General features: G+C 38.7%; 3 protein-coding genes across 3 annotated transcripts in view; 2 read left to right on the forward strand and 1 right to left on the reverse strand.

Annotated features, from left to right (window-relative positions):
• The first annotated feature begins 32 nt into the window (after window positions 1–32).
• SARC_04772 (hypothetical protein) lies at window positions 33–4,715 on the forward strand. The gene is made up of 7 exons (XM_014301377.1): window positions 33–483; window positions 1,903–2,048; window positions 2,405–2,529; window positions 2,666–2,738; window positions 3,092–3,242; window positions 3,541–3,627; window positions 3,831–4,715. Exons 1-7 carry the CDS (start codon window positions 241–243, stop codon window positions 4,065–4,067), a joined length of 1,062 nt encoding a protein of 353 aa, XP_014156852.1. The 5' UTR covers window positions 33–240; the 3' UTR covers window positions 4,068–4,715.
• Window positions 4,716–7,669: 2,954 nt separating this feature from the next.
• Window positions 7,670–9,974, reverse strand: SARC_04773 (40S ribosomal protein S7). Its single transcript, XM_014301378.1, has 4 exons — window positions 9,821–9,974; window positions 8,770–8,960; window positions 8,354–8,551; window positions 7,670–7,903 (listed from the first exon to the last, which is right to left on the reverse strand). Exons 1-4 carry the CDS (start codon window positions 9,884–9,886, stop codon window positions 7,789–7,791), a joined length of 570 nt encoding a protein of 189 aa, XP_014156853.1. The 5' UTR covers window positions 9,887–9,974; the 3' UTR covers window positions 7,670–7,788.
• Window positions 9,975–10,393: 419 nt separating this feature from the next.
• Window positions 10,394–12,285, forward strand: part of SARC_04774 (26S proteasome non-ATPase regulatory subunit 2) — a 6,914-nt gene continuing 5,022 nt past the window's right edge. The window contains exon 1 of the mRNA XM_014301379.1: window positions 10,394–11,067. Within this exon, the coding sequence (XP_014156854.1) occupies window positions 10,528–11,067 (540 nt within the window). The 5' untranslated portion in view covers window positions 10,394–10,527. The remainder of the gene's footprint in view (window positions 11,068–12,285) is intronic.

Consider the following 12,285-nt stretch of genomic DNA (forward strand, 5'->3'; position numbering starts at 1 on the left):
ATACATATAAATACATATATAGTATATGTATATGTATATGTATATGTATATGTATATGTATATGTACATGTATACATGTATATATATATAGATGTATATGTATGTGTATATACATGTGTGCGCATTATTACACATTATTACCACTATCATAAATCTGGACTCACAATATCTTTATTGCGGACACCCAATATTACATCCCCATACTAGTTCGCAATAAAGTAGGGGTTTCGCTATCTTGGGATGGCGTCTTCGTCGGCGAGTAGCCCGCAGAAGGGGAAGGATTGTTCACCCGACAGGCCTGCTCATCTAGACAACGATGACATAGACGATGACATAACTGCGTGTGTGTTAAATATAGATAATAACGCTTCGCTGGACGATAGCGTTGCCCAAGCGGCCAGTGTATCTGATACACAACCACAGACTGTATCGGATGACCATGACAATGATACCACTAATAGCATCGGCACGGCCACTGGCCCGGTAGGTCTGGTGGTACATGTGTGTTTTATATTGCATTGTCATGTTCTATTCCCCTTTTGATCGAGATTCCTTCTACAAATTGTGGTGATGTACGTTTGTTATGACTGTGTGTTTCTGATACAGTCTTTGATGAGCAACAAGAACTCAGTATTCGCAAACCGTGCGGTAGAGACCATGTAGAATAAATCTTTCATTCCCGATTGCCTGTTACATGGCACGTTTGCTCACCTCATATTGTCTCTGAAGTGCTTTCATCTTTGTACTGTATATATATTGCTTGCAGTAGTTCGATCGTTGCCTGATCCTGATTGTCGTGTGTTTACGGTAGTATTGTTGATTGTTGTCTGGTAACATAGTGCGTTCTTCGTTGGATGCAATTTTGGTACACACCAAACATGGTTTTCAATTTTGGGCGTGCTGTCGGAGTCATATTCTTTGTTATTCCGTGGCTTGTTTGTATCGAGACTTCAGTTATGTAGGGCGTGTAAGCTTCTTCTGTACTGGGAGTATTAGTGCGTTAACGCATAATTTCTGTTTCCACGTCTGCCTTGTATATCGATTGATACGTGTCTCGTGCTGTAAATGTTTTTAATCGTTGGTCGCAGTTATATTATACAAAGTATAGTCGTTGTTCTTCAGCTGTCGGATTCTTCGTTTCAATTAATGCATGGCTTGTCAAAATATTGGCTCCAGCGTTGTTTAGCCTTGTTTCATCGTCTAACGCGGCTCAACATCGCCAACACGAATGAGATATCAGTGTGTTCGTGAGTAGTTGCCTGTGATGGTGATGTGCTTTGTTTAGCTCTTGACTACTTATCGTTAGTTGTCCATCCCACGTATGTCTTTTCTGTTTAGGCAGTTTCTTGTTTATATCGATGGGAGGTTGGATTGTTACTATTTCTAGCAATTGTTTTAGTGGATTTCAAACGTCGGTTTCTATTTCTCACGTTTCGTTTGGACTTCTATTATTATATTCAGTGTATCGCTACACCGTCACTTGCTATGTTTTACCTTTAGTGAGTCTCCGTATCGAAAATGTCAACATTACCGATCTTCATGCTGTACTCCAGCTCATATGAACGTTTGATTGTATTGTGGTATATCTGTTGACTTTGAATCAAATGATGTGCGTTCGTTTGTTAGGAGTACTATCAGCTCAGGACTTGAGGCATCTATTGTCGTTTTGCCAATCTGCTGGTGAGCCCTCGTGGTATATAGCTTGTGGTGTCTATGCATTTGAATTCGCTCACGTGTATGTATGGTGATCAATGTTTCCAAATACTCTCGCTACTTATTCTAAATATGGAACGCATGTTATCAATCTGTCTGCGGCATGTTGTTTGTCCACCCAACGCAATTGTCAATGCGCTAGTCCTAAGGAGTTCTTCTATGAACATTTGATGGCTGAATTCTTCGCAGGCTGCGCCATCAACCCAGCCCTTGACACGTGCGTCTTCGTTCGTTTCGCTAGGCACTATGGTGACTACAGGTGTAGGCGCGGAAACCCCCGCCACCCAAGTCCGAAGCAATGCCGTCGAGCACGCGCGCAGAAGTTATTTTGTCAAGTAAGGTTCTTGGCCGGGTTCTCTTATCGAGTATAGGCTGTGCTGAATTTTGCTTAATATATGCGGTTGCAGACTGTTTATATGCGCGACTGTGGGCTGAGTTGTGCTGCTGTTGATTAATCGTGTTCAAATTATATCCTTCTGCACTCTTGATACCTGGTGGGGTGGTGTGTTGCATTTCTTTGGGCTGTGCACGACCTGCTATTCTGTGGAAGCATACGTGAATATACACCATGAATGTCTTGACTTCTCTTTCGTCTTCGGATACTCCATCAAAGGGCTTGATGTTTGCTGTTGTATGATTTTTCTATATCTTGGAAGCTCATTTATCTACAATGTTATCCCGCTATGCCCAGGTTCCTCCTATATCTGGAAATTCTGATGTGGGCCGCTCAAATTGTGGCTGTCATAGTCGTATTAGCATTACACTGGGACAGAAATGACTGCGACACGCCATTGCAAGTGTGGTGCCTTGTCGTTGGTAGGTGATGATGCGATGAGGACCATATAAACGTATTTTGTTTTATAGTCGAAACCATCGTATACGTGACGAATTTGTATGGAATATCAGTTTCATTGCCCTTCATCTCATGGATGTTGGTTCAATCGCATCACAGGTATCCGGAATGCATTTGCTATTGTATTCAAGATTGCCAAGTATAAGAGGCCCGATAACATTCAAATACGCAGGTACTTCAATGGTTTTACGGTTGATATGTGGTGTTGCCAGCTGTTTTTATTCGCTCGGGAAAACCATCACTCTGCGATGATTAGATCTTTTATCGCACCTGGACTAAGATAGACTCGTCGTTATAGAACAATCGAGCCGGCACATGTAAATTTGTGATTGTAGTATCTCCGTATCTGCATTTCTTTCTGCTTAACAATCTATGTTTAACATGGTTGGTACCGAGTCGCTTTTTGCCACTTGGTCGGTGATATCAACTCTAGTGGTAGTTTTTCTAAATAACGTTTTGTCAGTACGTCTTTCTTCGGTACAATTGCATTATTGTCTAACGTTTGCTTATGTGCATTCGTTTTAGGTTCCATGCAGTACTTGAGGTAACCCTCCTGGTTTGGTTTATCGTGGGAAATTATTGGCTGTTTGATAGCCCGGGATGTGAGGGTTCGGCAGTATACATACTTGCTCTCTGCTTGGTCATCTTCTCGTACATCTACTTGCTCATCCCTTTCGTAAGTCTGCTGTGCAAACGAGCGCTCTTTTGACTGTGACTTCACTTCCAGTTTGGTTCTACTGACTTGCGGGATGCCCCAATTATTATTATTTTTCTTCTGTAGTCTATAGCATCTCTCTTTTTATTTGGGAGTCTGCATGTGGGTAACATCGCTGGTGTTGGCATTTATGGTACACTTTGGAATGTTCATATTGCGGGACTTATTTGTTTTGAATTCAAACTCTCGATTGTCGATGGTCCAAGAAAATCTGATACTGATGCTTTCCATTTTCATAATTTCTCCCACAAACCATCAGATGCTCTGTTTGTCCCTGGTCTTCTGTTTACCTTTTGTGCTTCTAGCAATTCGACTCATGAAGAACAACAACGGAGTTTCCGATGGGGTATGTTTTTGGCTTGTCCATCGGTATACATGAGAAAGCTGAAAACGGTTATATCACTTGTCGATTGACATTACTAGAAAGATATACTGAAACCGACATTTTACGAATATTCAATGACCGAGAGTACATTACATTTTACTACTGATGTTAGTTAGCAAGCTTATGTGTTGCTAACTATAGTGGCAATCTATATGTCTGCACAGGTCATCAAGAGAAAGACAGTTCGAACAAAGTTTAAGTACGGCATGTATGATAAAGCCGACGCAAGCTGCTGTATCTGTTTAAATGACTATGTCGACGGCGTCCGACTATCAACTCTGCCTTGCGATCATCACTTCCATAGAAAATGTGTCGATGCCTGGCTGAGAATTAACCAGTCTTGTCCGCTGTGTAAGCGTTTGCTGATTGAAGTTGAGCCAAATACGGAGGTTGGGCCCTGAACTGGAATCAGCAGAGAGCGAGTCACAGTTATGGGAGCTATAGATGGTTCGGGACAACCCACGACCGTTTAATTAACTGTCATCAAGCAAGGCCATTTTTACTTTATGTCGAGAAATGTACAAACTTGGTGGATAGATTACAAAGGGGAAAGACAGAACCTAGTCTGTAAGTCGGTATAGATGAAAGTATCAATCGCTCTCATACAGTGTATTGAAAAAATGTCTTAGTGGGTCGGGCCATCGCTGTTTCTAGTGGTCGTGACTTCAGCTTTCCACTATCTGGTGATATGATTGCGGGCCTAGCTTTGCATAGTTGCGGTCCTTGTCTGCATCAGCCGAGGCTCTTGCTTTAACGGGCGGGTTCAACCATGTTATCGATTGCAAGCCAGTCAGCAGGGAGTCACTAAGCGAGACTAGCTATGTCGGACTTCCCTTTATATGGACATCAAGCGGACGAGTTTGGCTACAGTGACAGCCCCCCCTTCTCCCCTTTTTTTTCAGTGAGGTTTCGTCAACAGCCAGGTCGTACCTGGGGATATCTATACCAGGTCGTTCACGAGTGAAGTCAAATGCTCGATGGTGAAGAAAATTGGTCTGTTTCACTCAAGTCTTGTATAAATAAATTCTCGAATCAAGCCAATAGTGGCATATACGGTCTCCTCACGGGCGACTGTGTGGACTATCAATTTACATTCTTCGTATCTGGATACCATCATTTAGATTTAGCGTGCCAACGTATGCCCCACATAAAATCAAGCCCACAATCATAATCTCGTGCAAATATAATCGACCATGGCTATATACTGGAGAGAGACGACATGACTTGAAAATCAGGTGCGCCTATTTCTATTTCCTCCCTAAAATTTTTCTCAGAACCATCGGCCGAATTCTGTTACCTTCTGCACAGCCTATAGCATCCTTGTATCAACTGATCGAAAAGAAGCATCTTCACAGATAATATGATTTATGTGAGAGCTGTTATAGTGATCCTGCAACTCAAGAAGTAAGCCTACAAGTCGAGCGGAAATAACCACACAAGATCCCTGCGTCAAGAGTCTACAACTCGAATATGATCCTTCAGGCAATTAAAATTTAGAACAGTGCTTGACTGTACAGTCAAAATTACAGCACATCTCTAACTGTTCGTGATTCGTAAGTACTTCGTGCGGCAGTCAACTCTTTAATGTTGTAAACAAAATAGAGAGTACGACATGCGACAATGAACACATCACGTCAAAGGGTTCCAAGCTTATTTTTTTCGGAATAATACAAAAAAAAGCCTATCTTCAGCGCAAATACAATCCCATTCTTCGATATACATTCCGCTAATTCTGTACTGCAATCAGAAAATTCGAAACCTGATATGTTTACCACTGCGAGTACTTCTCAGCCCGCGTTCGTCTCCAGTACAGTTTTAAGTTGACGGTAAAATTAGGTTTGTTTGTCGAGATCCGTGCAAAATCGTAGATATCTCCTCTCCGCTACAGTGGAAGCTGTAATTCTGATACTTATCCCAAGTTTATTAACAAAACATACAGCTTTTGAAAGATAGAAAACCAAGTGATAGGATTTCTACAGCATATACAACAATTTTGATTGTGTATGTGCAATGCTTTGTTCCAGCAATGTATTCATTTAGTTTCACATGTTCAGTATTGGTTTTGCAATTGCTGAGAGTCACGGCATACTACTATGTACTAGCCGTTGAATGTGTATGTGCGAAGCTTTGTTCCAACAAGGTATCCATTCAATTTCACATGTTCAGTATTCACATCGATGGGTTATATAGTTTTGTAATTGCTGAGAGTCACGGCATATCACCCGTTGATTGTGTATGTGCGAAACTTTATTCCAACAAGGTATCCGTTTAGTTTCACATCGATGGGTTGTATGGGTTTGTAATTGCTGAGAGTCACGGTATACCACTAAATACCGCCCGCACTTCAAACTACATATGTTGTTGATGGCGGTACAACGGATTTATAGCACAAAAATTGATTAAAAAAGCCACAAAAAACTGTCCACCATCATACAAAAACGAGATATGTGTTTTTGTCTATATGTAGTGGACACTCAATATGTTTGCAAAAACACCTAGGTACATTTCGCTAACTAGGTTCACAAAATTACCCATAACATTATGTAACAGAGTTGGACAACACACTGTTAGGCCGCGTTTCTTTGTGCAGTTTGCAAATTTTCTTTGGCACACGACAGAGTTAACATAAAAAAGTGAAATCGATACAAGGCAATGTGATTTTGATGTCGGAATGGCTGTAGGGTTTAAAGCTATTTGTGCAGAAAGGATAAGAAAGCTAGCCACCATTCATAAAATACACCGTCGTTTCGTGTAACAAGCCCCGCATTTCAACAAAGTATTTAATATCGTGCTGAAACGAATATTTAAATTAAACATGTGACGTAAATCCCAAATAGATATTATATACATCGACTATTTCGTTCGAATGATGTTATTAAAACAATCTATCACGACCGATGTTTAAATCAGGGTTGGGAGAATGTTCTCTGTACTCTAACAGTAAAAATTCGGCACACAGCATAAATAATCAACGCAATGTCAAACATATTATAAACCAAAGGAAACCTATTGCTTCCAAAACATACTAAAATCCAGAGTCTATCAAACAGTGGCCAGCACGCTGTGATACAATACTTCCATCGTTTCCATTCGGTACATTTACTTCCATTTAACCAAACGGCAGGTATTATGATTGACTGTTGCTAGCAAACAGTACATTGAGTTGCGCGACATAGCTTCTTTCATTACTGCTCCCCCTCCACGGGTAATGCGATATCTAAAAACCGATTTCATACCGAATATGATCAGGACACGCAATCCCACCGGGAAAATTTGAACAACATACATGTCCAAAGACTTGGTTCCTCACTGATTGGGAGAGCCATTACTGAACCTACACCTAACATTTGAGGCAGGTTTTATGCAGCCGACAACCATAGTTTGAAATCGCATTCTGCCAGATAACATCGACTAGCTCTACCGTTCACGTAACAATCACACACCGCACAACACTTCGATCTGAAACGTCAGAAAATCAACCACGGTAACTACCCACACTAATAAATATCCCACGAGAACCATTTCGTACACCATATAGGTGTTGGAGCTATAACTGTAAATAACACTCTGACCCTTCACACCAACTGGTTCTTACTGAGTTAGAGACTACTGCGGCGTGGGGTATAATACAGTCAAGCAGCCCGCAGCACTCACAACGATATGGTCTTCTCGAAAACTAGAAGCATAACGCCAACTGTTGATGGATACACAAATATTACCACCCGATCCTTGTCAAAAACCAGCTTCAAGCAAATATCATGGATCAAGACTGAAAGCACCTCAACTACTAAACAAAGCACATTTGGAACATATCATTCACATAACTCGCATCTCCTTTTAAACATAGCACCAGTCAGCAGCGAGTAGGACATCACACAAACAACTCACGATCGGATATATCGCATCAGATTCCGATGATATTCACAAAGTCACTACATAAATTTTGTTGGGGTTAACTATCAAACAGAGGCGTACAATACAAATTAAACACCCCGTTACAAGTATGCCACATTGATCGATAGAAACAAAGGTAACGTATCGAATTGCAAATTAAAAAAGCAATCCGAGTACATATCTGGAACTCGATGTTTATAAGGTTACCATTAGTCTCCCTGTGCTAAATTAGGGGGAGGGCTTGAACTCGAAAGTAACATCCTTTCCTGTTAGGCGCTTATACACGGACGAGAAAGTATCCAGCTTGTACTCAACCTCCTTCTGATCCTTCATGTCAAGGTGTCTGCGATACGATTTGGATGCACGAGAAACAGTGTCAGTGAAACAGTTCTACACGCCGAGTTACTTAATACGGGTACAGCCACCACTTGATGCATACTACACACACCACATACATAAACAACAAAGATATCAATGTACTATATTACGAGGTACAAAACATTGATGGACTCAGAAGGAACAATTTTGATCAACAGTAAAGTTCTGCTATCTCGTATTCATCATCATATACCATCTCTGTTGGATCATGGACACTAAACTTATAATCAGAAACACAATCACCTTTTCCACTTTAACCACCTTAATGCAGCTCCGATGCTACACGAACTATCGCAGTTCACCGTCTCTTCTACCTTAACCTCAAACGACACAACAGCAATACGTACATGAAATCCATAAACTTCACTATGTAGCGAGAAAACTAACGCTGACCACAATCGTGCACAAAACTTACACTTTGACAATCTTGGAGCCATCAGTCTTTACACGGGTGCGCTTGCCGACGATCTCAGTTGGGTAGACAAGATCCTCAAGAATGGCATCATGTACGTGTGTAAGGGTACGCGAGCGGGGACGAGGCTGTGTGCAACGTGTCTTACGCGTCTCCTTCTTGAGAATACGACGCTGAGCCAAGACAATGACGTGCTTGCCACTGCATGAGAGGGGTGTGTATGTATATCGATATTTCCGTATATATGTTGGTCCTTGCGAATATTGGAAAGTAAGGACTGCATACTCTTGTGAAAGGTAAAACATACCTGCCGACAAAACTAATCAGCAATAAATGTACATCAGGACCTGCTGCACGATCCAATGTGTCACGGTCGTAAACGAACTACGAAAAAATCAACATGAATAACATTATCATACCTGAACTTCTTCTCTAGCTCGCGAACAACGCGAACCTGGACACGGTGCATGGCCTGTAGTAGTGGTGGGGGCACGAAGACAACAATGGCCTTCTTTCCGGCACCTACATCAACCTCCTTGGCGGAGGTGATGTATACCTCACGAAGATCGACCTTTAGCTCCTGGACATTAGCCTCAAGATCTACTAGAGCCTACGTATACATTTTAAAGGAAGTTCATGACTATCAGTTAACGGTCACTCCAGAAATCTATACTGGGACGCAATCACAACGCGTTCACTTCCGTCCAACTGAATGTCAACAAACACTCCGAATTTACATATTCTTTGAGTGCGTGCAAATATAGCATTCAACTGGCACGCAAATATGCGCAAGCCTGCACTCGGTCCAATATGCTTTTACAGGGTTACACAATTATACGTATACAGCACATTGGCACAGCATACAACACAAAAAATTAAATGCACACTCGCACATATAGATGCATATGTGTTTGTATATAAAACATAAATGTATATATTCATACGTACCTATATACACTCACTACGTACATATTTATATGTGTATATACATACGTGGCTATGTACACATACACATATATGCATATATATACATAGATACATGTACACATGAACAAAAATTGACATCTATTTTGTTCGTGTATTTTACCCGAAAGTACTGAATGCATGCTAACTACGATGACAGACTGCCTGAAATTTATAACTGCATATGTATAACGAAGATGCTACTGTGCATCTTCGTACTATACACAAACACAAAAAAGTGCTTGCTTGCACCGACACCTTGCACTGCTATGCCTGTATATATTGTTCCATGGTTGTTGTTTGTTGATCATGTTGCCTAGGATGCCTAAGCTTACTACTTATTTGCTGAATTCGAATTTTTCGTGTCATAGTATGCCTAGCATATTTTGGGCTCGATGAATATCAGGTATTCAATAGGCATTCAATCATGATATTGCTTATGGCTATCTATGTATATCTATCGTTTCTCTCTCACTCAACTTTGTCTACACTGTCACGCATACGTACCGCAGCGATGGACTTCTCGAAGTCATCAGCTTCCTGGTGTGCAGGCTTCACTATCTTAGAAGTCATGGTGAACGTAGAGTGTGAGAAAGGCTCGGCTACACGGTCTGGGTGACTATTTTGTGAAGTTATTGAAATATTTTAGAATTATTCCGAATATTACATCGCGTGAACGTGTGCATACCCAAATTTCGGCCAAAGTTTATTCGTGGTCGGTAGTGGACAATTAGTCGGGTTGGCGGGGCTGTCACTCACGTGTCGTTCTGGTATGACTGCCAAGTATTTATTTATCCCCAATGTCTGGTTACGAGGATGTCCGAAAAATATTTATGGTTGTCTCTAAAATTCATTTTAACGGCCCCTTTGCCCTAAACGATCATTTTTTTCTAAGCTGATCAACCGGGTTTAATATAAAAAATAAACCTCTACACACTTCGAGAAAAAACCTGTTATCAGCAGTGCAGTGCGGTACAACTGTGTTTAAAAAAAAATAGCATTAGGAAATTGTCATTTCAAACTCAACAATTCGTATACGACGACGACGACACAAAAGAAAACACAAAAAGATAACAAATCAATTTTGACACACGAACATATTTGGAGAGTATAGGTCTACTAGCTAGCGTTGTACATATCACACAGTATATGTGATTTATATAGTGACTGTGACATAACTATACACATATATAGGTAGATTCGGAAAGTAGGGTATGATGACGGGAACAAGTGTTGACAAGAGTGTTGCGGAGGCAGAGAAGAAAGATAAGGATGTAGTAAGCGATAAGAAAGACGGGGCCAAGGGCAAGGAGAAGGTTGAAGAGGCTGATCTCAATGAAGAAGATCGCCTCCTTAAAGAAACCCTGGAATTGTGCATGGAGAAATTAAACGGTGATGATGCCAAGCAGTACAAAGAAGCTTTGAACAAGCTCAAAGATTCGATCCAAACAGCAACATCCGGCATGACCTCTGTCCCTAAGCCTTTGAAGTTCTTAGAGCCACACTTCACAGCGATTAAAGCGGCGCACGAGAAGATCACAGATGAGAATGACAAGAAATTAACTGCAGACATTGTGTCAGTGCTAGCCATGACAGCTACGGAATCGAAGGAAAAGGATTGTTTGAACTATAGATTATTGGGTATGCAGGGGTCACTGGCGGACTGGGGTCATGAGTATGTGCGCCACTTGACTACAGAAATTGGTGACTTACACAACGAGCAATTACTACTAGGAGAGGAGGAAGTCAATCAGGTATGTGCAAGATACAGATATCGAGGAACTTACGGCGGTATCGTTTATTTTTTGTTAATTATATATATATATTTATATACATATATATGTATATGTATCTGTACTTATGTATATATATATATGTATATATATATATATATGTATGTATGTATAAATACAGATACATATACATATATATGTATAATATATATATATATATATATACTACATATATATGAATAAATGATATGTGTATGTATACATATCTATATTACCTAATATATATATATATATATATATATATATTTATATATATATATACATACATAAATATATATGCATATATACATACATACATACATACATACATACATGTAGGAAAACAGACAAAAGTACATTGCATACAAAATGAGTATATATATATAGATTAAAATTTAGATTTAGATTTAGATTTAGATTTATATACTTATCTATATAAAATATATACGTATATACATGTATATATATGTGAGTATGTGCGTGTGTATGATATTTATTATTTATATATATATATATATATATAACCATATGCAGATACATATATATATATATATTTCTATATTTAGATTTAGATTAGATTTAGATTTAGATACTTATTTATATGAATATATATACGTATATATATGTATATGTGTATGTGTCCGTGTGTTTGGTATTTCTATTTTCTTATATATATATATATAAATTATAATATTTCGATTTATACATATTTATATATATACATATTTATATATTTATCTTTGTATAAATAGATTTGTATTTAGATTTAGATTTCTATCTAGACTTACTTATTTATACGAATGTATATAGGTACATATGTATATATATGTGTGTGCGTGTGTATGATATATATATATATATATATATGTTACATATCATTCTTTATATGTATATACATATATTCTAAATGTATAAACATATATATATATATATATATGTATGTATGTATGTATGTATGTATATAATAAATACATACCATTCTTCATATGTATGTACACATATCTATAAATGTATAAACATATATACAAACATATTCATATATATATATATATATATATATATAGTAGTATATATATATAGTAGTATATATATATAATATATATTATTATATATATAGTATATATATATTATTATTATATATATATAGTATATATAATAATAATAATAGTATATTATATTAGTTAGTAGTTAGGTTGGTTT

This window comes from Sphaeroforma arctica, assembly GCF_001186125.1.
Source record: "Sphaeroforma arctica JP610 unplaced genomic scaffold supercont1.281, whole genome shotgun sequence".
NCBI lineage: Eukaryota > Ichthyosporea > Ichthyophonida > Sphaeroforma > Sphaeroforma arctica.